At 36.4% G+C, this 25,654-nt stretch overlaps 2 protein-coding genes and 1 long non-coding RNA gene across 28 annotated transcripts; 1 reads left to right on the forward strand and 2 right to left on the reverse strand.

Annotated features, from left to right (window-relative positions):
* Positions 1–154: 154 nt before the first annotated feature.
* On the reverse strand, positions 155–16,012 carry LOC111425664 (sodium voltage-gated channel paralytic). 25 transcript variants are annotated; one of them, XM_023059837.2, is made up of 23 exons: positions 15,564–16,012; positions 14,293–14,469; positions 13,687–13,719; positions 11,725–11,880; positions 11,451–11,656; positions 11,230–11,358; positions 10,035–10,126; positions 9,770–9,982; positions 9,515–9,717; positions 9,291–9,455; positions 8,989–9,240; positions 8,342–8,597; positions 7,957–8,286; positions 7,245–7,522; positions 7,009–7,182; positions 6,791–6,953; positions 6,535–6,722; positions 6,243–6,477; positions 5,358–5,549; positions 4,432–5,297; positions 3,935–4,375; positions 3,594–3,864; positions 155–3,543 (listed from the first exon to the last, which is right to left on the reverse strand). In XM_023059837.2, exons 2-23 carry the CDS (start codon positions 14,437–14,439, stop codon positions 2,402–2,404), a joined length of 6,132 nt encoding a protein of 2,043 aa, XP_022915605.1. In that variant the 5' UTR covers positions 14,440–14,469; positions 15,564–16,012; the 3' UTR covers positions 155–2,401. The 25 variants fall into 25 exon arrangements, with proteins under 25 accessions (XP_022915605.1, XP_071055216.1, XP_022915612.1 ...); XM_071199115.1 differs by having other exon boundaries at positions 4,432–5,357; positions 5,427–5,549; positions 8,342–8,579; positions 9,043–9,240; positions 15,564–16,011; XM_023059844.2 differs by having other exon boundaries at positions 4,432–5,357; positions 5,427–5,549; positions 6,273–6,477; positions 8,342–8,579; positions 15,564–16,011.
* Positions 16,013–17,440: 1,428 nt separating this feature from the next.
* Positions 17,441–22,183, forward strand: LOC111425231 (eukaryotic translation initiation factor 2-alpha kinase-like). The gene is made up of 4 exons (XM_023059137.2): positions 17,441–17,667; positions 17,721–17,841; positions 19,342–19,670; positions 19,727–22,183. The coding sequence occupies exons 1-4, from the start codon at positions 17,552–17,554 to the stop codon at positions 21,606–21,608; spliced, it is 2,448 nt and encodes an 815-aa protein (XP_022914905.2). The 5' UTR covers positions 17,441–17,551; the 3' UTR covers positions 21,609–22,183.
* On the reverse strand, positions 22,036–25,581 carry LOC111425651 (uncharacterized). 2 transcript variants are annotated; one of them, XR_002707716.2, is made up of 3 exons: positions 25,489–25,581; positions 25,173–25,421; positions 22,036–25,117 (listed from the first exon to the last, which is right to left on the reverse strand). It is a non-coding gene; the product is annotated as an uncharacterized lncRNA (long non-coding RNA). The 2 variants fall into 2 exon arrangements; XR_002707715.2 differs by lacking the exon at positions 22,036–25,117 and having other exon boundaries at positions 25,154–25,421.
* Between the last annotated feature and the right edge of the window lie 73 nt (positions 25,582–25,654).

The raw sequence follows: 25,654 nt of genomic DNA on the forward strand, positions 1-25,654 counted from the left end.
TTTTTTTTTTGGTTGTATCAAAATATTTTTCAAATAAAACTTGTTACGAATTAAACAAGGAACAACTTTTATTGGCACCATTTTTTAAAATTATCAATTTTTTAATTTCCTATATTTAGTATATTAATAAAAGATAAAAGGTAGAATTAAAAGATTTTTATACCGAGACCGCTTTATTCTTTCGCCAAGCTTACAAACTAAATATTAATATTCCAATAGCTATTCTAAAAACAACAATTGCTTAGAAAAACTATATGTATATATGTAATAATATTATTTTACAAGAATGATCATGCACTTGTTTTTTTTTGTCATTATCCATACAAATTAGATGGAAAATATATAAAAGCTCGTAGAATCGTAATAGGTGCAAAAAAACTGATCTTGATTTCACCGTATTAATCGCTTGCTCTTATTACGCCCTTGTGTTTGTTTCATTCTCTTTATTTTAAATGTAATAATTATTATGTATACCGCGTTTCGGGTTTCTCTTTTGCTTTTGAACGTTATTGCGTGATTACCGGAGCGAGTCAAAAATGTTTTGAGGGCGGGTACGAAGGGCTGCCAGTGCGTTATTATTTATTATTTCACGTTTTTATCAGCGAGTGCCACAGAAGTCAAGTAAAAAGGTGTGTGAACATTATGAAGTAGTGTCAGTTGTGGCCGTATTTTTTGTTATTATTTACGTTATATTACACGTCGTGTTCGCTTTTTGCGTTACTGGTAAATCGCTGCGCGTTAGTTATCCTGGCTTCCAACGGCGGACGAAAGGATAACTCTTTAAAGTATTTTACGTCGGATGTCTGAGTGTTTGTTTTTTTTGTATCTGTGCGCATTATGTGAAAACCGAAAACTTAAGAGACACCCTTTTTTTCGAGGAAAACCTTCGTTACAACCTGAGTGGGTTTATTTCGATATCGTAGAAAAAAATAAACTATACGATCTCACTTTTTTTCCCGAAAGCCACCCGGAAAGAACGCAATGGTAGGTAAGTTATGTATGCTTTTTTTTAATATAATCTCTTCAATGGACAATTATTTACACATATTTTTTTTTCAAAAAAGATTCTTTCTGGTTTACAGAAATAAATAATAACATCAGTCCTCTCCGTTCAGAAGTAAAACGGTAAACCAAGAAAAACCCTGGTTTGAAATTTAAGTTTGACTATTTTACAAGCCGTCCAATTTTTCCGTAATTATCATAACAAGTTATTTACACCAATTTCGTCTACTTCTCAACAATCGTTTCGCCCTTGCGCTGCTTCTTTCGCATAGAAAAAAGCAACCAAGTCGCATTCTCGGAATCAACTGGGTCATTTTCTAACCAGCTAATTGTCTTGGGAACAACAATACGCTCGAGTAGAAACGTACCCATTTTCGTCGAATCCGCCTTACTTCACAAACACCGTCAGATGTACAACATTTATTATAAAAAATTCAACAATCAATACGTACTATCTACAGAAAAACGTCAACGAAATGGTTACACAGGCGTGTGTTGTGTGTTTTTGTGTGTATGTGTGTTTAGAATCGTTAGTTTTCACAAACGGTACAAACTCATAAAACTTAATAAGTGATGAAATGAGAATAAAAATAAACGAAGCATTCTTTAGGGGTGGATAAAAAAATGGGTTAAAAATGAATTATACGTATTTAGTATGTGCCGTGTGTGATTAACGATGAAACGAGCCTATCTCTATGTAATGCATTAGAAATATTTGATGCTTCAGCCATGGAAAGTAACAACGAACGAAGCTAGGGTGAACCGTGTCATCAAATTTTTAAATGCATTGCCAGAGCGCGTCCGCGACGAACGTAACTCTCGTTAAAGCATTTGATATTAAAATAGACATACGTGCTAATTTCCTTTGGTAGTTTCCCGTACGCCGAAAACTGCCACACATACGAACTTACAGTAGATATTATTGTACGAGGCATACAAAAAGTTTGTGTACAATTTTGCGACGTTTTTTAATTTTAATTTTATTTTTTTCTAATATATTTTTTTAAATCCCTCGATTGATGCGGCAACGTACGCCCCTCCCCTTGCGGAAAATCGCGTCGACGGCGGCCGAGGAAAGCGCCGTCGTTCGCGAGGGGTCGATAATGAAGGCGAATCGTGGTTAGCGGAGACCTGGTGATCTAAGCGGGTCCAGATTTCCGATTGGGAACGTCGAAAATCGGGAGCAGCTGCGCGAACTTGCACGGTCACGCTGGGATGTGGCTGTGCAGGTTCGAAAAGCGGGTCTATACTCATCTTTACGTCGGGCCGTAGGGAACATTAATACTTGACTTCGATGTATAAGAACAAAAGGATACGCAGGGAACCGAACCGATATAAAGATGACGCGTTAATAGGTCAAGTCGCGCTAGGACTTGGTCGGGGAGGGGCGTTGCCAATCTCAAACGTCTGCGGACCGCGAACTAAGGCTGGGCGTACGACTGTGGAGCACCACTTTGTGCCCATTCTTGGTGACGAAACCGTCGCTTTCGACGAGGACGGCAGTTTGTCGAGCGCCGAGCTCGCCGTCACCGTCACCGTCTCCTTCGCCGTCCCCGTCGGCGTCACCCTCCGCGTCGGCTTCGCCTTCGTCGGATTGATCGGGGACGCCGCCCCTTTGCCTCTTGTGCTTTCTCCAGGCGTTTTGTATTAGGCGCGCACAGTACTCCTCCCTTTGTCGCCACAAGGTCGAACTGACTTGATCGTAGCCCGGAATGTTCGGCTTCGGTTGCACTTCACCCAGTTCGACCGCTTCCTCGATCGCGTTGCCCTTACGCGCGAAGAAGTCTTTCGTGAGAGCGTCCAAAATGTCCACGCAGAACATCAAGTCGCCTTTACATATTGGAATGTCCATCGACACTATCTTGTACTTGTTGGGTTTGTGGATCTGCAGCGGCGGCTCGAGCACATCCAGGAATTCCGACAGCTGGTCGTACCGGATGTACTGCGTCCCGTCCGGATCGAACTGCTGCCAGATCTCGTAGTACATGTCGTAGTCGTCATCTGTAAGGCCTTCTTGCACGTCTTCCGTCGCTTGAGAATAATTCTCTAAAATGACGGCGATGTACATGTTGATTACAATCAGGAACGATATCACCAGATAACTTAGCAAGAATGCTATCCCTATCGTCGAGTTTCCGCAGTTACCCGTTTCACCGATCTCGTTGTCGGGTTGTTTGCACTCCTCCTCGTTGATAATACCGTCGAGGACGCCGTCCCATCCGGCAGACGTCGACATCTGAAAGAGCAAAATCATCGATTGCCCGAACGTCTTGAAGTTGTAGACGTCGTCGAGCCCGCTCCGATCCTTCACGTGCATGAAAAATGACATCCCGAAAATGGCAAAGATGAACATCACCAAAAACAGCAGCAAGCAGATGTTGAAGAGCGCCGGCAGCGACATGGCCAAGGCGAACAGAAGCGTTCGAATTCCTTTCGCTCCCTTCACCAAACGTAATACTCTGCCCACTTTGGCTACTCTCACCACACGGAGTAACGTGGGCGATACGAAATACTTTTCAATAATATCGCTGAGCACCAAACCTACAAAGAAACAATTTGAGGAAAGACGTACATTGTTAACCAGATCATACCCAGTATAGACAGTATTACAACGACGAGATCAAACAAGTTCCAAGGCTCCGTGAAATAGTGATAGCGTAAGGCAAACATTTTCATGAGACACTCGGTACTAAAAATCACTATAAAAATCATGTTTAGGTTATCTAAAATTTGCGTGAAAGTTTGCTTCTGTTGGTAGTGATCCATGGTCATTGTCAACATGTTGAGACCGATAAATAACATAATAATCATATCGAACTTTTTATTCGTTACTATTTCGAAGACAATCCCTTGCGGTCTCCACTAAAACAAACCCAAATTCGCAAAATCAAGAAAACAATAACAAATTTTTTTATATTATACTATTACATACCCGCGGTCTAGGAATAGCTTTCATAGGCTTTTTGGAGCCCATTTTTTTCATGGCATTGTAATACTTTTTCTGATCCTCCGTCATAAACATCTCCAGCGATCCTCCGGCTTTCTTCTTCTGCTCATTGAAATTATCGATAATTACTCCGATAAACAGGTTCAGAGTGAAGAATGAGCCGAAAATAATAAAGAAGACAAAGTAGAGATACATGTAGATATTAGTCTCTCTAATCGGCTGTTTTAACAATTCTCTGGAGTCAATAGCGTCGTTCATAATCTGAATCCAACCTTTGAAGGTTGCGACTTGAAAAAGACAAAGATACGCCTTTCCCACGTGATCAAAATTCATCCGCGAATTTTCCCACGTGTAATTCTCGGCTTTGCAAGCGTTGTAATCGGGGATAATCTCGTAACTCAACGTCGTTTTGTTTGCATCAACGCACTAAAAACGTTTAATGAAAAGAAAATGTAATAAATATTAAATTGTTGATGACTTACTTTGAAGTATTTTCCGGCGAAAAGTTGGACACCCATAATAGCAAATATCAACCAGAATATCAAACACACTAAGAGCACGTTGAAGATAGATGGGATGGCTTGGACTAAGGCGTTGACAACGACTCTCATCCCTTGCATTCTAGACATAGCACGCAATGGACGTAAGGCTCTGAGGGTTCGCATGGTTTTGAAGGCTTGAATCCCTCCAGCACCACACAGTGAGGCTATAAAATTGATCAACGATACACCGACGATGATAAAATCCAACCAACACCAAGCGTTCGTAAAATATTTCTGGAATCCCAGCGCTAACCATTTGATCAACATTTCAAAGAAGAAAATAACGGTGAATATTCTATCCATATAATATAAAATATCTTGCAAAATCGGCCTTTGGGACAAATGGACGTCTTCCAGCGCTAAGGCTAAACTACTCGTCAAAATCATCGTAATGACGGCCGTTTCAAAGTATTTGTTCTCGATCAATTGAAACGTTTTGAATCTAAGGTTGCCCCAACCTTGCCAAAAGGGTGAATCTTCGTCGCCCGCTAGGAATGGGAACTTCTTGTAACAACCTTCTGGGAAGCAATCGGCGGAATATTCGATAATATCTTCGGTATCTGCCGCTTCGATGGCCGCTTCATCAATCAAATTCGATGTAGGTTTTCTATCGCATTCGCATTGATCCTCATCTTCCGTTCCATAACCCAACTCTTCCTTACTGGCGTCCCGTTTTTCTTCTTGATCATCCTGATCAAGCGATTTCGTGCTCCCTTTATGGCTTTCATCCTTGAACCGGTGTTTGTGACTACCGTATGACTTATTGCTTATCTGATCGTCCGTATGGCCCATGTAGTTCCCATGCTCTATAATCGAATTTCCTATAGTCTTACTTTTATTTATAGTATTCTTACTTCTCTTATCACCTAGAAATAGCAACCAGTTTAACAAAGACTCTTTCACAACAGCATCGTTTTTAGAAGCATCTAAATTACCATGAATTATAAACTCCATGCCGTCACCAATAGTCACTTCCAATTTATCTTTGGGACTCTTTTTGATGATGCCATCGGCCATCAGATCGTCACCAGTCAACTCGAGTCCTCCATCTCTCGCATCTACAATGAACGTGTATTTTACGACATCCAAAGTGGTCGCCGTTGGAAAGTATAAATGTTTAAACAGTTGGAATACACTGTAGCTTTCAATTCCGGGAAGTCGCCCCGGAATATTGAACACGATCAAGCAAGCGATGATGATATTTTTGAGTGTCATCGGAAACTGCACCCTCACAACAACTTTGTACATGGTTAGGATGAAGTTTCCGCGTTTTGGATTCTTTGACTCTTTATTCGACCGGATTCACGGTGATTAAGGGATATATTAATCATGCTATGATATTGATTTTCGGAAGGAGTACAATCGCGGTTCGATGTTAGTGCCGTTTTGGTTTTGAAGGTGTAGTTCGGTTGCTTGCGAATTCTTGTGGATCATGCAAGTAATTGAATATGTACAATAAGTGCACGCGGTTCATCAACGGTTGTTCTCATCGAGGAACCTCGAAGCGCACCCTCAAAAACAAAAAAATACTAACCTTCAAAATTACAATAAATGTATAAATAACCTGCTTAGCAATGCACTAGTAAAAAATATTTCCGGTAAGTAGAAACCAAAAAAGATCTATCGCTCATATTGATGAGGAATCCTCCTTACTTACTGCACATAACATGCAAAATATAATAATATATTAAGCAAAGTAAAACAAGTGATCATCAAGCAAAAACCAGCAAGCTATCAGATTAGATAAAAACCTTGGTTCCAACTGTTGGACGGTCCCTCACCTGACGGCTGGTCGGAAATTTGGTTGGTGAGCTTGAACCTGACCAGTTTGAACACATTCCGTATAGTCGATTTGATCCACCCAATGAACCGACCGATTCTATCGAAGGCTTCGGCAATTTTGTTGGTGTCGTTATCTGCCGTTGGCGCTGACAAGCTGTTCGAACCGAAATTACTCAAAAGCAAGGCCAAGAAGAGGTTCAGAACCTAAAAATTAAACATCATATAGTTCAAACAAAAGCATATTACCCCAAAGATACATACCACAAGGTTACCAATTACCACAGTTGCTAAAAAGAATGGAATACACGACACGTCTCCCACTAACATACAATCCCACATCGACTCAATCCATTCCCCACACAACACACGGAACACAATCATAAAAGAATGCATGAAATCTGTGAAATTCCATCTCGGAAGTTCATGATCTGGGAATCTATCAACGTTATCTGAAAAAAAAAAATAATAAAAATAATTATTTCGATCTAAAACATTTAAAAATATTCATGTAACTCACCAACGTAATTCTTTCCAAACAATTGCATGCCCATCACGGCGAATATGAAGATGATAATACACAACACGAAGGTTAAATTTCCTAAAGCACCCATCGTTTTACCCATAATAGATATTAGCAAGTTCAACGTTGGCCATGATTTTGCTAATTTGAAGACACGAAGCTACGATAAAAAATTATTACTTAAAATATTCAAATTCTTTTCGATCAAGTCATACCAATCGAAATGATCTCAAAACGGACAATCCCTGTACACCTTCCAACCCCAACTCTAACAACGATAAGGCTACGATAATAAAATCAAAAATGTTCCATCCTTCCTGAAAATAGTATTTGGGCGACATAGCTATCAATTTCATGGTGGCTTCGATCATAAATGTTGCGGTGAAAAACTATTAACATGAATAAAAGAAAATTAATATCATTTATACACATGTAGTAATTGATTAATTACATAGTTTCCACTCTTCAAAGCCTTCTCTAGATCCTTATTCATGTCGTGATGATCGAGCGCCATAAAAAGCGTGTTTACGACGATACATAACGTGATGAAAAGCTCGACGAACGGGTCAAAGACGATGAAAGATACAAACTTCTGCAGCTGTACCCAGCACCAACAACAATCCCACACACAAAGAATATCAATTATTTTAATAGCGTTCGCCAGTAAACGCTCCTTCATCGTTGGTTCCTCTTCGTCGTCATCATTGGCTGAGAAATAATAAACAGACCCTGTACGTGGCATTAGTAAGCGTGAAGTTGACACACTCTTTTTTGGGGAAAGAGGTTTTGTGCAATAGCGGTGGTGCTACAAAATGTGTTGCTAATACATCCATAACTCCACCACGTTTCCCTAGCGCTACTGTTTTAAGTTAATCGTTTCGTTAAGCTTATTGTATTTTGTGTGTTCTTGTGAGACACCATCGGAAAATGCAAGACACTTCAGTACGTTAACATACGTCAGTGACAAAAGGATATGATTAGATAATTTTAAAGAATAATTATGTAGCTAATTGTAAGTTGCGTTAAAATAGTACTAATTTAAAGCTCTCTTCCATCAATTTCCATCACCATGCTCATCTATAAGCTATACTAGCAGCAGTTTGCGATGGTGTTAGTGTAGGGACTCATGAGTATGAGTATTGTGAGTAGTGGGTGACACTTACCTCCATGATCCGGTTCACCGGCAGCTTGTTCTATGATGTCATTGAGAACCATCACGTCTTTCAGCTCAACCATTTGCCTCTGGTCCGTGTAGGGATTGTCATACGGTTTTAGCTTTTCCTCGCAAACAGTTGTGGGGCCGTCGTAATCGCCTTTGTGCTTAGGCCTTTCCGTGCAACTGTTGGGTTTCATGGCTCCCGAGGGACCATTTCGCCTCAACATTTCCTCCTTTGTCATAATCTTGCTGTTTCCACCTATACCGCTGAGGAGATCTCCGTGGGACGTGTATGACATGCGGGAGTGGTGCGAAGTATAGGAAGAATGTCTGGAACCTGTATAAAAAAACCGACTTCTAAAAGGGTTTAAAAATGCTTGTTATAGTGTTACCTAAATAATTGTAAACAGGGACGACCATGGCGCCGTTCTCTTCGCTCATTGGTGTAACGGCGTTTGAGTCATCCGCGTATGGAAGGTGTTCCTGAGCGTCCAGGTACGTAGACAGTACGAGAGGCTTTCTATCGTTCGGCGGAACGACCATTCGGCGGGAGTTGCGCATCGCCAGCTGGTGGCTGCCGCGAGAACCTCGGCGTGGATTGAAGGGAGAACCGGGTAGACTCAAGCTCGCCTGGACATGGGACACCGTCTGTTTATGCGTGATGGGTTTGTGGGCATTCGTCCACATGCAAAGAACGGAAGATTCAGAACGACTGCGCCGTCCTTTCGGGGTCTTACCGGGTGGTGTTTGGAAATTGAGTGAGGTACGAACTACTAACTAATAACATTCAGAGATAATGTGGTCAAGAACGAGTGTCAAGTGCAAAAAAACGGTCCCAAAACCATGCAGCTACGACTATTTCTAGAAAATCAACTCTAAGTGGATACAGAAAAATGCTGTCTGGACACTATAAGTGTCATGATATTGAATGTATACGCAAGAGCTCCTCAGGTAGTACCGTTTTCGCAAAGAATACTGGCTCTAATCTCTCTGATCTAATCGGAATAAAAACAGTACGTACAAATTTCAGGACACTTACAGTGCTGACCTTCCGAATGTTCGTAGGATTAGGCACCCTTCTCTGCTCACTCACTGAATCTAATCCTTCCGAACGCAGGCTAATCTTCTCCTTGTTGTTGTCGTCGTTGCCCTTTTCTTGCGCCAGGAACAGCTCGTAGCTCTCGCATGACGACCCGGAAGAAGACTTGGTCATCTGCTGAGCGGCCAAAGCGTGTTGAGCAGCCCGCGCCTCCGCCCTCTGTTGTTTAGCCAGTTGGGCATCTTGGGCGTCCTAAAAGAAACGATCGAAATCTATCCACCTACGATAATCACTAACCATACTTTGATCGCCTGCTCCTCGGCTGCTTCTTCTTCTTCGGCCTTCTTCTGCAACTCGTCGTAGGACATTGCAACTATAGCTAAAATCAAGTTAACCAAATAGAACGATCCTAGAAAAATTATCACTATGAAAAACAACATGTGCCATGGACCTGCTGAGCGTAAAACCTACGAAAACAAGTAAGGTTAGAACGAAAATTTCATTTAATTTTACTTTTAAACTTTACCAATTGATACAAATTCTCCCAATAATCCTGAGTCATCAACCTAAACGCCGACAGAAAAGCCCACCCAAACGTATCAAAACTCGTGTAGCCGTAATTGGGGTTATCCCCAAAACCTTGCAAGCACATATAACCTTCCTGACATTGTCCAGCGCCTGAGGAATTTCCGCATAGCGGGTAATCCCCATTCGCCTCATACCAATTCGCTAAAATCATCAAAATCCACATCACAAAACAACAAAATTTCACAAACCTTACATTCGTTACTGTTGAATCTAAACCAGTTTTCATGTGTACAATTACCCCAAGAACCGTCAGTGGGAAAAATTCTAATGCACTTTTGTGTCAACACACCCATGTAAATTTGCAAACCCATCAAAGCAAATACGGATAACGAAAACATGGTCAAAATTATCACATCTCGCAGGTTCTTCACTGATTCGATAACGGCGCCGACGATGGTTTTTAAACCTACGCAAAAATAAATCCTAGTTTCATTTAATTCGATTTAATCGTTATGTACCTGGAACGATGGCAACGGTTTTGAGAGCCCTCAGGACCCTGAACGTCCTCAAAGCAGCGAGATTCCCGAGGTCTATACCCATAGTAACGTATCTGAAACAGTCGCAAGTAAGTGCAGGCGCTGCACCAGTTTGGCAAAGTAAAGAAAAAAGACCTCTAAGTACCAACGCTAATCGAAGCACAGTATTTTTATAACTAACAATAAGTCCGTAAAAAAGGAACATCTCCAAAAAAACGAGTGATTACGCTATCGTCTATGGCAACGTTTAATCAAAACTGAATATCTTTCACGTCTCAACAACGAAAAGGATGTGTACTGCTAATCTCTCTACACAGGTCCCACGTTTAAAGGTGTCTATTCTTAATAACAAAGTTATCAACGCTAAGGTTCTATGAACTATATCGGATTTTTACCTAAATTTTCGGTACTAACAACGCTACGGGTCAGTGGCGTAATAATATAATAGGTTTCTTTTCAAATAATTAATACATATTTTTTGTTATTTAATATTATTAAGATAGTACATAGAAGAAGAAATTAAATGAAATGTATAAAAAGATATTTTACGAAGAATTTAAGTAGGGAATTAAAAATGAAGGAGCTTTAAGATTTAGAAAGGATAGGTAAATAAATGAATGTTACGCCACTGCTACGATAAATCTACAGATCTCAAAAGAACGTGTCGTAGCACAATAAACTCACTTGTAACATACATATTTATATGTAAAATAATAGTATTTGGAAAATAATACAGTAGCTGTGGAATTAGAACGGTTAGTCCACCTCTCAATTCAAACAGAAACAGTAAAACCTACGTTAAAAGTGACAGGTATCAGTGTGTACAGGGTGTCAAGGAATGTCGCGTCGAGCGCGCGATCTCTCGCTCTCGCTCTCTCTCTCTAGGTAAGTCTGTTTCTGTGCCGAGATTTCTTGAAACCCCGTGCTCTCAAAAAACTGGAATTGAAAGTCATACATCTCATAAGCTCTGCTCGTTATGTAAATTGAATCCTATTTAGGTAATGTAAAGTGCGGCAGGTAAAAACTGACGTGTTTTTATTTTTTTTTCGAAAAAATATTTGAGCAGAGAGTGAGAGCGAGCTGGACGATACGTTTTTAAGTGCCGCACGTGAAAAAATAAAATGGAAAATGAACAAAACGTTTGTGGTCTAATGCTATTTCTTCTAGTACTACTCACGCTAAAGCTATGACTACGAAGTCCAGCCAATTCCATGCATCTCTAAGATAGGTGAATGGTTGAAGAATAAAACCTCTGGCCATAACTTTGACAGCAGACTCAAACGTGTAGATACCAGTAAATATCACTCTAGAAAAATTAGGAACAAATTACCAAGAATATGTGTCGTTCTCGAGTATTCAAAATAAAAAAGAGCGTCAATTCGACGAGTATCCACTTACTCAGTTGACTCTACGGTGGGTGTTGTAGGCATTATCATAAGAATGCAATTAACCAGGATAGTCGTGATAATGAACAGAGAGAATAGCGGATGTACAAGAATATAGATAGCTACCCTGCGAATCGGATTAAAAGGATCGAGTATCCAAAGAGCATTTGTTGCGCTAAATCTAAATATATCCTTGCCTTTACTGATCACTACAAACGTCTAAAATGGAAAAGAAATGACATTGACATCGAGACAATCCCAACACGTGGACGCTAATTATTATTTACTCTTTGGTTGCTATAAAACGGGTCGATGTCTTCGAGTGGAGTGCTGGCGAGCTCCGGTGGAAAACTGCTCTGTAACCGCACCGGAATCGGTAAGCCCTGCTCGAGCGTCTGATCTGGTTGGGGGCCTTCATCTTCGTCCTCGTCTTCATACCGAATCTGCAAAAACACTATGTTAATACACCGCACCCACAACCAATCAAGCCAACCATAACCGAACTCATCTTTTTTGTGTAGCCCTTTTAAAAACAAAACAATAAACTCAATATTCACAACAGACTAACAAGCAAAAAGCTAAAAAAATTTTTTCTGGGCAACTTTCGGTTGCCCAAAAAATCTCGTGTATACCTCGGCCGCGTTTTATCTTTTAAATTTGTTAAAAATAAATTTCACGGCGTTGATATACAAATAACTATTTTTTTTTTATTAATTCGGACACGATAACAAATCCTCCATTAATTAATTTGTTTTATGATATCAAGTTGGTCTTTAACCCTGCGAGGACACTTTCTATATAAATTCAAAGCATATATGTATAGTATATATATAGTGTGTTTGATTATATCTTGATTATTTATTGTTGGAGATTTGACAAAATTTTGCTCCACGCTTAATATTCTATTATCTGCCATACTCTAAAATGTTCATTTAGCCAGGATAATTTGTATTGAGGATATTGATAAGTGCCAAGAGGCGCCATCTTACAAAGCTTAAAACACGAAATTTTTTATTTACAATTTTTCAATTTTTTTGTCTTTTCACTTTCACAATCAATGAACGTTATGAAGTATGTACGTGGCCTTTAAACCTTGAAAACGCCACGAGGTATCATAATAGTAGTAAAATCGCTCCAATATCAACAATTGAATTGTGTTGAAAAATTAATTTTGGCCAAAAAGTTGATTAAAATGGAATAATTAATAAGAGTCCTCGAAGAGTTAATAAACCCTAATTTAACGTTCCACTTCAATAAAACTTGTACTTATTGATTTTATAATATGATATAATTAAATACCAATTTGAAGAATAATTTCGCAGAAAATTGGTGACTATTTTTGTAATCGATTTAAATATTGTTAAAATAGATTGGGAGGATTTGTTATCAATTAAAATATTTTTTTTTAAATAAATATAAAAAATTCCTCGAAAATATTATCTTTCAAAAGTGAAAAAAAATGTCGATTGATGGATTGTTGCCGTACGAAGTGAGAGAATTACGTAGAATATCGACCGTCCGTTAGGGGCCAAAGCGCAAAGAATAGCGCTAGTATTTTTAACTAGAGTTCAAATAGACGCCGCGTTCCGTTCGTATATTTTATTCAATAATCGCTGTGGCCATGTTATTTCTGACACGATCAATTAGAATCTTTTCGGTTGACCTCACAAATATTATTCTGATAGCGCGGTTCATTGAAAGATAATAAACTGGAACTGTTTGCTTTTGTTATCGATCGTCGTTTCTTTAAAATACGAAGAAAAATTTTTTTAATTTATTTAACGGTGTGGTGCATGCAAATTAAAATAGTACCATACAAGTGTTCTAAATAAGTATTGATTGCTTCTAATATACATACAGTTTAAGTGTTAATTAATTTTTATTAATTACAAAGATTTTAAGCAAAAGAAAGGTGGAGGAGACTGTATGTCTATTATGTGGACCTATAATTACGCATTCAATTTACACTATATAAAAGAAATCCTGTTCTACGTATTATGACAGCCAGTGTAGAAAGTGTATACAGTGTCAAGCAAAAATTTTTGTCATTTTGTAAAAAGCATAATGCAACTGACGACAGGAAGAGTATAAACAACACAGAGGATTATGATTAATTGTGTTACATCATAGTTATTATATATATATATATAGTTTTTTAGTTAATTGATTTGTATCGTCAGGAGCATGGACTAGTAAATAGCTAATGTAAAAGCAAGTGTTTTGCTTATGTTTTTAGGGGGAGTTCTTACTTCTTTTTTCTTTTTCCGTCGTCCAAAACCAGGCTGTAATAAAGTTTAAGAAGATTTAGCACATGAATAGCAAGGGCATTGTCTGCATCGCTTCGTTAATTTTTTTTCTAGAATTACTCGTCGACTACTAAATTGGGACATAAATGATTAAAACATGTATGAATTTGATTGTTAAATATTAAAAAGTTTATTCGGCGAAAAAATATTTTTCGGCAAATTAACTTTTTTAGATGTTCCATGTGGTTATCTGTTACTTGTAGAGAAAGAGATATATATAGAGATATTCTTATACAACATACATGCGATGGATCTACAGCCAGATATAGTACATGAAAGCTCATCTTAAAGATTTTTGGATTGATCAGATTATTATAGATCTTATTTGACATCGTGATAATCAAAAATAAAAATAATCATGCACATCATAAGCACAGATTTACAAACGACACGCATTCATCTAAAATGGGTTAGATTCAGATAGACGTGAATGTAGGCAGTATATACTATATATACACTGAATTCATTGTAATAAATTTCGATTCCAAATCGGTTGGGTTTTAGATGAAATTTAATCCGATTTAAATTCGTTTTATTGCAATCACTTACCTCTCCCTCCGCTCTTTTCTTTTCGAGCTCCTTCTGCTTTGCATATTCCTCGGCAATCCTCGTCTCGATAGCAGCGAACGATTCACGGGTAAATGGACGGAATAAGCTACGTTCCTCTTCGGACAGTGTCTCAGAAGCTTCGGACATTTCTCCTTACACCTAGGCCCCCACGATACCCTAAAAAGAAATTTTAATCCAAAAAAAATTTTTTATTTATATCAAAGAATGAGCCTAACTTTACCTGATGGGCGAATTGTTGGAACGAAGGCACAAATTGACGTACAAAAATACTTAAACATTAACATTTGAATATAAATAGAATTCAAATAGTTACTAAATACTTTTGTGACTTCATTACGTTTTAAAAAGCTAAGTGTACTAATTTTTTTGGATTTTAAATTTAATAAACTTTTTCTACGGAAAATAAAGAAGAAAGTTTTTCGTCTTGAACCGACGATGTCCAATTCCTTAAGTGGAAAAACACCCACGAGATATTTTGGATGGGACTACGTGACGTCATATATTTTCCAGACTTCGTGCCGACAAACGCGCTTGCGCCCTCGCCAGTGCGCAGTCAAATAAAAATCAATGTAGCATTGGATAGTTTTTCAGTTTTGATGATTATCGGATAATTCCCATCAAAATAGATCATTTCGAACAAAAATTAAAACAAATTTTAATAATAATCGAAATTAATTCAGAAAAAAATTAAAAAAAAAAATTAAATTAAATTGAATTACAGAAAAATGCTTGGTTGTTTGATCAAAAATATGATGGGATTACGGTCATGGTAGGGGTTAATTAGTAAAATGTAGATTCTAGATAGATTAGGGGTTAATTAAAAATGAATCAGTTAAGTGATTACTGATGTAAAAAAAAGATATTAATTAAAGAGAGATGTTTTTGTGTTAACATTTTCTTTTGTGACAAAAAAAAAATATTTGGTTAGTCAAAAAGAAACCTGCCCAAGACAATATATCTCAGGTTTTACGATTCCCGATCATTAAATATGTAGCCTTAGTTCCGGGAGAATTCATGAACGATGCATAACATCGAATTCACGGAATCGTTGGGGAAGTTTTCGTAATACGGAAGGTTTCTAAACGTTCCCGAGAGCTGCTTAGGAAGCGAGCCTATGCGACAGAATAATCGATACGCAGGATTGACCCATAAACCGACGGCCTCAAATAAAAAAGGTTAAATTAAAATAAACTCTTGGTCTCGTTGTTGCATTTTCTTTTTGGGGGGCTCGCACAATATATTTTACTTACATCAACTTTCTTTGTTACGTGTGTATGTCCTTGAAAAATCATGTGAGGTATTAGTCTTCATTTATTGCTGGTGGCTTATGGCAATCTCGTCGCAGCAGCAGGCTTCGCGCACTCACTTTATTCGGGGCACCCGCGTTTTTCTCGGTCGTCGGGTCGCGTTTCCGTTTTCGGGGGCATTACGATTTCCGCGCGACGACTTGCGCCCCCGTTCCGGAGCACTCCTCAGCGTACGCCATTTTCCTCACACTGCACCGTCCATTTTGACGCAGAGCGAATGTCAGGGGGGGATGGCGGGTCCTGCAGGGTCCTGCCGGCGAAAGTACCATTTCCGGTCGGGAACGACGAGACCGTGCGCGTTTTTCCGGGGCGCCGCTTTTGCCGCTCTTGCCGCAGTCGGCGCGGATATTCACATCGTTTCTGCGACGTTTCGCCTTCTGCACGATTTGAACTACTTATCTACAGTCGCGCGCTCTAGCGGTGGACTGGCTAGGCCTTCTCAAAAACTACCCCTCAAGACTTAGTTTCAACCCCCTACTTAGTTCCATCAGCGGGGGCGCCACTGATACACGTTACGTAAAACCGTCACTATGACAACAACACCATTGCTGCAACAATAAAGACTTTATATATGTATACTAACAATCAATATATAAATGAATTAACTTGTTTTATATATATACATATATATACTTATATAACAAATATTTCACTTTAATGTCATCACTATAATTATCAAAAATAATCACATCATTAAAAAATAATATTTCAATAAGTTTATATATATATAATAATATATAGTATATATGCGATAATTCTAAATGTGCCAACTGAGATTGACCTATATCAAAACTTTCCTGGAAATTCAGTAATCCCCTGTGATAAGGGGTGTATTCATTCATGAAAACGGATTAAGCCGGCGCATCCACCAAAAATCCCCATCAATGAACATGCCGTAGTTCACGTCAACCTTAACAGATGGCGCTCGCTTTCATTCTGTAGATGCAGCGCTTAACCTCACATTTTCACGTGGCTATTTAACTCTTTTCCTCATTTTTTTTATTGTTCACAACAAAAAATTTAATGCATTTAATCATTTTTCCTCTTACTGGAAGCTCTTAATACAGCATTTTCCATAATGAGTCACCAACATCAATGTCTTGATGAAAATTTCCTGCTTTGATGAAACTTGATGCATCTGTCAAATTTGTGGGAGTAATTTCCCTATATATTAGAGATTATTTCTTATACCACGAACAATACTTTGCCCTAAAACTAAACATTGCATAAAACTAAAATTTATGGAAGAAATAATCTTCTAGTATTGTTCATGTTACATTGGGCGGCCGACATCTTCGAAGTCGGCCGAGATTATTTCTTATATCACGAACAATACTTAGCCCTAAGTGTTATTCATGATACTTTGGGCAGCCGACATCTTCGAAGTCGACCGAGATTATTTCTTATATCACGAACACATCAATGCTTTGAATGTACAAGAAAATAAAAACGATTAAAATATATACAGCGACATCTAATAGTCATAAGTACGAACCACACAACACAATTCATTTGACCAACTATATTTATTAACAATACCCATATACATTTTATGTATCAATAAGTAGATATGTCATAAAATAGTTAACTCTCAACTTCGAAAACAATTTAAACGACCCCGAAATAAAAATCGGTAAAACAGATTCCGTTTTAAAACAATTTTTATTCATCATCCACAAACAAATTAATTTATAAAATCCAACAATCAAAATTGGTGTATTATTAAAAAATAGTAATAATCTAAAATATACCAACACTACGAAATAGAATTCCACGTCATTCATTTTTGGAATTCATATTTTTTTTTATATTGGTACGCACTGATATCGGCTGATGTTGTAGATAAAGTAGTTTGACAGTTTCCAAGTGATGTCAACACCGTCGAGGTATGCGGTTATATTACTATGTGAAAACGTTGAGTTAACGTAAAAATGAAATTAAAATTGTTAGAAATTGGTTGTGGTTTTCTCTTGGGAGTTTATTTATTCGTTGGCGTTGCCGCCACCGTGAGACAACTTCCTCATTGCATCGAAAATTCCAATCAAGGGTAAGCTTCAAAAATCAAACAGTGTTTATCAATCATTTAATCATTCTTTTTAGGCTTATTTTAGTAAGCACTTTAGATGGCAAATTAAGCGCTTTAAATACTTCCGGAGTGCTGTCATGGCAAATTTCAACTGATCCAGGTTCGCTTCTTAAATCAAACATTCATAATCTACAAGTAAGTATGAAGTTATATACAGGTGTCCCATGTAAGAGCTGTTAAACGCATATATTTTATGATCTACTAATAAAAAAATAAATGAAATTGCGATTGTTTGTATTATTTTGATTAATTTTGCTATATCTCAATAACTGCAACAGATAGGTATAGGGACATGTAGTGAAGATTTGTAGAGAATTAAATTCTCTAACTGATAAGCGAATCAAATATGGGTTGTAATTAAATATGGCAAAACAGCAGTTATATTTTTGAACACTGTATAAGATAGATCAATGTAGCCGATTTTGATTAATTCTGCTATATCTCAACAACTGCAACAGATAGGTATAGGGACATATACTGAAAATTTGTAGAGAATTAAATTCTCTATCTGATAAGCGAATCAAATATGGGTTGTAATTAAATATGGCTAAACAGCAGTTATATTTTTGAACACTGTATAAGATAGATCAATGGTGCCGATTTTGATTAATTCTGCTATATCTCAACAACTGCAACAGATAGGTATAGGGACATATACTGAAAATTTGTAGAGAATTAAATTCTCTATCTGATAAGCGAATCAAATATGGGTTGCAATTGAATATGGCAAAACAGCAGTTATATTTTTGAACACTGTATAAGATAGATCAATGTAGCCGATTTTGATTAATTTTGCCATATCTCAACAACTGCAACAGATAGGTATAGGGACATGTACTGAAGATTTGTAGAGAATTAAATTCTCTATCTGATAAGCGAATCAAATATGGGTTGTAATTAAATATGGCAAAACAGCAGTTATATTTTTGAACACTGTATAAGATAGATCAATGTAGCCGATTTTGATTAATTCTGCTATATCTCAACAACTGCAACAGATAGGTATAGGGACATGTAGTGAAGATTTGTAGAGAATTAAATTCTCTATCTGATAAGCGAATCAAATATGGGTTGTAATTAAATATGGCAAAACAGCAGTTACATTTTTGAACACTGTATAAGATAGATCAATGTAGCCGATTTTGATTAATTCTGCTATATCTCAACAACTGCAACAGATAGGTATAGGGACATATACTGAAGATTTGTAGAGAATTAAATTCTCTATCTGATAAGCGAAACAAATATGGGTTGTAATTGAATATGGCAAAACAGTAGTTATATTTTTGAACACTCTGTATAAGATACATCAATGTAGCCGATTTTGATTAATTCTGCTATATCTCAACAACTGCAACAGATAGGTATAGGGACATATACTGAAAATTTGTAGAGAATTAAATTCTCTATCTGATAAGCGAATCAAATATGGGTTGTAATTAAATATGGCTAAACAGCAGTTATATTTTTGAACACTCTGTATAAGATAGACCGACATAGCCAGTGAATATTTATCTATTTAAGGATATCCAAGCAGCAAATTAAGATTTAAAGAACACAGTGTTAATTGCTAAAAAAGTTTCTAATTAAAATAACTCAAAAACTAAAAGCACTAAATATTTCTCTTTTTTATAGTTAACTAATAATGGGGAATGGATACAAATAATTCCTTCATTAACAGGAAGTTTGTATAAATTTAATGGAAAAACTATAGATGCCATTCCAATAACAGCTGAAAGCCTTCTTAAATCCTCCTTTGTTTATGCCAATGACATAGTCATTGCTGGGGGGAAAGAAGTAAAAACATACGGAGTTGGACTCCATACTGGACATATTTTATATACTTGTTCAGTGAATGGGTGTCATAATAAGACACAAAACGATGGGGAGATTGACGACGTCATTATTATCGAGAGGAACACTCTCACTGTTCATGCTCATGAGCCACGAACTGGAAGTGAAAGGTATTTTAAAGTGTTAAAACTTATGTTGCTATTTAATAAATGTCTTATCTTTATAGATGGAACTTCAGTGTGGGACATCACAACGTAAAAATACCACATCACGATTGCGCAAATTTAATCACGACAAAGATGGATTTTAACATCACAGCAATACCTCCAGAGGGGCTTATACAAGCATCAAAAATAGAAGATAAGGAAAATAAATTTATTTGGGAGAAAAAATTTGAATCTCCTATCGTGGACGTTTGGATATGGGATGGAAAAGATTTGCAAAGCGTCGATACTTTTGAATCGGCCGCGATTGTAGAAAATGATGTTAAGAATAATCCTCTAATTTACTTAGCGATGCATAACAAACAATTGTATATCCACGAATCGAAGGAGATGTTAAAAAAGTTGCAACACAGCCGGTATAGCGAGTATGAAGTAATTGAAAGTAAAGGTGTTTTAACTATTCCATGGAAACCGGTTGTGGCATCATCTTCGGATGTAAACACGAAAGATCTTGACCAATCCACCGCTATTTCCGTTTTGTATGGGTCAGAATACGTGAACGGAAATGGATTTTATTTATATGATGAAGAAAAGAAAGACGAAGATGCCTACTCTTGCCCGGATAATTTAACCGACGCGGGAACTTTCGAAAATGGAATGTTATTTCTTTGGCCACTACAATGGCATTGGACGATCCATCTAACAATTATTACCGCAATTTGCGTAGCTTATTTCCTATGTAATTTTGAAGTTAAAACTCAACCCGATTGCATAGTTCAAATTGATACAAAACGAGTCCCTTCCGTATCCAACGCAACAGAACCGGAAACATCAACTTTTACATCACATTACGAATGTAGCTTCGAAACGATTGGTTGTTTGGGTAAAGGAGGTTTCGGGGTGGTCTTTGAAGCCAAACAAAAAATTGATCAATGTGGTTATGCCATTAAAAGAATCACGTTGGATAAAGAAGAATACACCGAATTGGTTCTGCGTGAAGTTAGAGCATTAGCCAATTTGGATCATAAGAATATTGTTCGATATTTTAATTCGTGGTTTGAAAGACCACCGCTAGGTTTTTGTTATGAACATGATAAAGATCTGATTGAATCGACGTACGATGAAACTACCCCAGTGAAAACACACAAAAATACGCATAAAAGGAACAATTCCACTATTATTGATATGAGCGAAATGGAATCTTCTGGTGGGATTGTATTTTTAGATGAAACTAAGACGGATAAAAAGAGTGGCATTACTAATAATAAAAATCATCAGATATCCACGCCATCACAAAGTATTTCTTACAAAACAAAATCTCACTCAAACGATACAAGAGAAACATTTGTTGAACGAACCCCAATTTATCTTTATATTCAAATGCAATTGTGTCAAGCGGAAAGTTTAAAAGAATGGTTGCTCGATAACTCGGATAATCGGGATAAAACGTTTTCGTTAAATATATTTAAGCAAATAGTTGAAGCAGTCGCTTATGTTCACTCAAAAAATTTGATACATAGAGATTTAAAACCCAGTAATATCTTTTTCTCCATGGAAGGAATAATTAAAGTTGGCGATTTTGGTTTAGTTACTACGATGGATAATATTTCCGATAACAGCGTGGCATTTAACGAGTCAATTTTGCAAAGCCATACTAAAGGTGTTGGAACTCAACTTTACATGAGTCCCGAGCAAATTGAAAAGAAAAAGTACAATTACAAAGTCGATATTTATTCTTTGGGGGTGATATTGTACGAATTAATGGTTCCGTTTTCCACCGAATCGGAAAGGATTAGAACATTGACTGATTTACGCAAAGGCAATTACGTTGAGGAATTCGTAAACGATCACGATTACGAATTTCGGGTGCTCCAAAATATGCTGGCGCACAATCCGGATGATCGTCCGACAACGGCTCAAATTCAAACGTCGTTGTTTTCTTAAAAACACATCGCTGTGATTAATATTTAGGGACCTGTGATTCCTAGCGGTTAGTATTAAGGTATCATTAGATTAGCTCGAATTAATTTTAAATTTTTTACTTTGTAAAAGTATTATTACGTTTATTTTTCGAGATATTATTACAACTTTGGAGTTCTTTAGTGATTCGATAATTATGCATATTTACCAGATATTATATTTAATTACATTAAAATTTTGTCTTAATAAAGTGTGAAATCTTTCAACATAATCGCCGGTAATTATGCTTAAATTTATCGGATTGTTTATAACGTGTATGCAATATTGGATTATATAAGTCATTGCTATAACGATTAGGTTGTGTGGATGCTCATTTAACATCTTCGATTTGATTTTTGTTGTTATAATATAAGATAGTGTTATTGTTGTTAAATAAAATAAAATAGCGGACTCCTGGGATGTAACAATGCGATAGTTTTATTCTTATTTCTTGTTTCCTTAAGTTTAAGAACTTATTAGAATTAATATTGAGTTTATATTCCCTTTATTCGACTGCGTATTTTAATATATATATTAATTAAATAAATTTTTATAAATAAGTTGATTTCTTTTATTTCATAAAAGTATAAAAACGAGTAAAACAACTTATTTAACTTACACAAAAAACTAAAAGAGATTACGAAACAGCTGGAGAGGTGACAAGAGTCACGATGAAACAAAACCGCGAATGTTGAAAGTGATCCTCAAGTATTGTTAGTGATATAAGAAATAATCTCGGCCGACTTCGAAGACGTCGGTCGCCCCAAGTATTCTTAACAACACTTAGGGCGGCCAAGATTATTTCTTCCATAAACAACATATACAACTTTTAAAACTATGAATTTAGCAAATTTTCATATTTTTCTCGATATTTATGCATCTGAGCGTAAAAGTGAAAGAGAGCAATATTGTTAAGAATAAAATTTGCTACAACTTTTATTCTAAAAGTTTTTTTATAGCATGCTCCGATTCTGAAATGTTACCATTACCTACTTAAAACAACGAAATTCATAAAATTTTCATATTTTCGTATTTTTCTCGATATCTATGCATCTCAGAGCAAAAGTGAAAGGGAGCAATATTGTTAAGAATAAAATTTGCTACAACTTTTGTTTCAAAAGTTTTTTTGTAATGTGCTCCGAATCTCGAGTGATGCCATTAACAACTTGTAAAACTACGAATTTAGCATATTTTCGTATTTTTCTCGATATTTATACATCTGAGAGCAAAAGTGCTAGAGAGCGATATTGTTAAGAATAAAATTTCCTACAACTTTTGTTCTAAAAGTTTTTTTGTAATATGCTCCGAACCCCAAGTGTTTTGATATAAGGAATAATCTCGGCCGACTTCGAAGACGTCGGCCGCCACAAGTATCCTGAACAATACTTAGGACGGCCGACGTCTTCGAAGTCGGCCGAGATTATTTCTTCCATAAACAGCATATAACTTTTAAAACTATGAATTTAGCAAATTTCATATTTTTCTCGATATTTATGCATCTGAGTGTAAAAGTGCAAGAGAGCAATATTGTTAAGAACAAAATTTGCTATAACTTTTGTTTCAAAAGTTTTTTTGTAGTGTGCTCCGAATCTCGAGTGACACCATTAACAACTTGTAAAACTAAGAATTCAACAAACTTTCATATTTTTGTATTTTTCTCGATATTTATGCATCTGAAAGCAAAAATGAAAGAGAGCAATATTGTTAAGAATAGAATTTGCTACAACTTTTATTCTAAAAGTTTTTTTATAGCATGCTCCGATTCTGAAATGTTACCATTACCTACTTAAAACAACGAAATTCATCAAATTTTCATATTTTCGTATTTTTCTCGATATCTATGCATCTCAGAGCAAAACTGAAAGAGACCAATATTGTTAAGAATAAAATTTGCTACAACTTTTGCTTCAAAAGTTTTTTGTAGTGTGCTCCGAATCTTGAGTGATACCATTAACAACTTGTAAAACAACGAATTCAGCATATTTTCGTATTTTTCTCGATATTTATGCATCTGAGAGCAAAAGTGCTAGAGAGCGATATTGTTAAGAATAAAATTTCCTACAACTTTTGTTCTAAAAGTTTTTTTGTAATATGCTCCGAACCCCAAGTGTTTTGATATAAGGAATAATCTCGGCCGACTTCGAAGACGTCGGCCGCCACAAGTATCCTGAACAATACTTAGGACGGCCGACGTCTTCGAAGTCGGCCGAGATTATTTCTTCCATAAACAGCATATAACTTTTAAAACTATGAATTTAGCAAATTTCATATTTTTCTCGATATTTATGCATCTGAGTGTAAAAGTGCAAGAGAGCAATATTGTTAAGAACAAAATTTGCTATAACTTTTGTTTCAAAAGTTTTTTTGTAGTGTGCTCCGAATCTCGAGTGACACCATTAACAACTTGTAAAACTAAGAATTCAACAAACTTTCATATTTTTGTATTTTTCTCGATATTTATGCATCTGAAAGCAAAAATGAAAGAGAGCAATATTGTTAAGAATAGAATTTGCTACAACTTTTATTCTAAAAGTTTTTTTATAGCATGCTCCGATTCTGAAATGTTACCATTACCTACTTAAAACAACGAAATTCATCAAATTTTCATATTTTCGTATTTTTCTCGATATCTATGCATCTCAGAGCAAAACTGAAAGAAACCAATATTGTTAAGAATAAAATTTGCTACAACTTTTGCTTCAAAAGTTTTTTGTAGTGTGCTCCGAATCTTGAGTGATACCATTAACAACTTGTAAAACAACGAATTCAGCATATTTTCGTATTTTTCTCGATATTTATGCATCTGAGAGCAAAAGTGCTAGAGAGCGATATTGTTAAGAATAAAATTTCCTACAACTTTTGTTCTAAAAGTTTTTTTGTAATATGCTCCGAACCCCAAGTGTTTTGATATAAGGAATAATCTCGGCCGACTTCGAAGACGTCGGCCGCCACAAGTATCCTGAACAATACTTAGGACGGCCGACGTCTTCGAAGTCGGCCGAGATTATTTCTTCCATAAACAGCATATAACTTTTAAAACTATGAATTTAGCAAATTTCATATTTTTCTCGATATTTATGCATCTGAGTGTAAAAGTGAAAGAGAGCAATATTATTAAGAACAAAATTTGCTATAACTTTTGTTTCAAAAGTTTTTTTGTAGTGTGTTCCGAATCTCGAGTGACACCATTAACAACTTGTAAAACTAAGAATTCAACAAACTTTCATATTTTTGTATTGAGCATAAACAACGATTTAAAAATCAGAATGCTATATTTTTCTGTAGTCCTTTAGGAGGTTGAGACATTGATGGAGCCCCCTATTGAAAATAATAACAATTTTAGAGGGTAACACGCATAATAGCCTATTAAGACACCTCGTTGAATGATTTTCCCACACTTGGGAACACATATCCAATGAATTCATAATAGTTGAATCCCCACTTTCTTTGATAACTTCTTGCAGTGTTACTGGTACTTGGTCACTTCCAGAGATCTGGAAGAATGTGATAGGGGGTATGAGTGAAACAGGTTTGAACGAATTGAATTACTATTTCAACACCGGGAGGTATAAACAAAGTCTGATTCTATATTTAAGTATTAATAATAGGATTAGAATTATTCAGTCCATTTTTTCTTGTGATTTGATTAAATCAATAGTTTCTTATACTGTTAATTCTTCCATTATTAATAATCCGTTCTATTTCTTCGATATATACCATTCAACTTTTCCATGTGTTGTTTTCAAAATAAATTTTTTCCTGCCTTTATTACCACATTTTGCTAATAATAAGTCACTTCTGAAATGAAATTGGATTTATATATGATTTAAACAAAATATTTTAGACAAAATTTGATCAATCGAACCTGCAGTATTCTTTTGGTTCCAACTGTACTTGCGCTTGCTAAAACTTGTTCCTTTGGATTATTAATTTAAAACAATTTAAAACGTCCATAATGTATCTCTGAGTGCAAATAAAGTTAAAACGAGAAAATTAACTTTATTAATTGGTAATTTTTATAAAAAGATAGA

This window comes from Onthophagus taurus, chromosome 8 (genome assembly GCF_036711975.1).
Source record: "Onthophagus taurus isolate NC chromosome 8, IU_Otau_3.0, whole genome shotgun sequence".
Classification (NCBI taxonomy): domain Eukaryota; kingdom Metazoa; phylum Arthropoda; class Insecta; order Coleoptera; family Scarabaeidae; genus Onthophagus; species Onthophagus taurus.

Excerpts from the sequence above, each read along its gene's own strand:
- LOC111425664 (XM_023059830.2), bottom strand. The coding sequence starts at position 14,439 with ATGTCCGAAGCTTCTGAGACACTGTCCGAAGAGGAACGTAGCTTATTC. Across the intron at positions 7,523-7,956 it reads CGGTGAACCGGATCATGGAG|GGTCTGTTTATTATTTCTCA; the intron begins GTAAGTGTCACC and ends TGCCACGTACAG. Across the intron at positions 6,723-6,790 it reads GTTTGGAAAGAATTACGTTG|ATAACGTTGATAGATTCCCA; the intron begins GTGAGTTACATG and ends TTTTTTTTTCAG.
- LOC111425231 (XM_023059137.2), top strand. The coding sequence starts at position 17,552 with ATGAAATTAAAATTGTTAGAAATTGGTTGTGGTTTTCTCTTGGGAGTT. Across the intron at positions 17,668-17,720 it reads ATCGAAAATTCCAATCAAGG|GCTTATTTTAGTAAGCACTT; the intron begins GTAAGCTTCAAA and ends CATTCTTTTTAG. Across the intron at positions 19,671-19,726 it reads CCACGAACTGGAAGTGAAAG|ATGGAACTTCAGTGTGGGAC; the intron begins GTATTTTAAAGT and ends TTATCTTTATAG.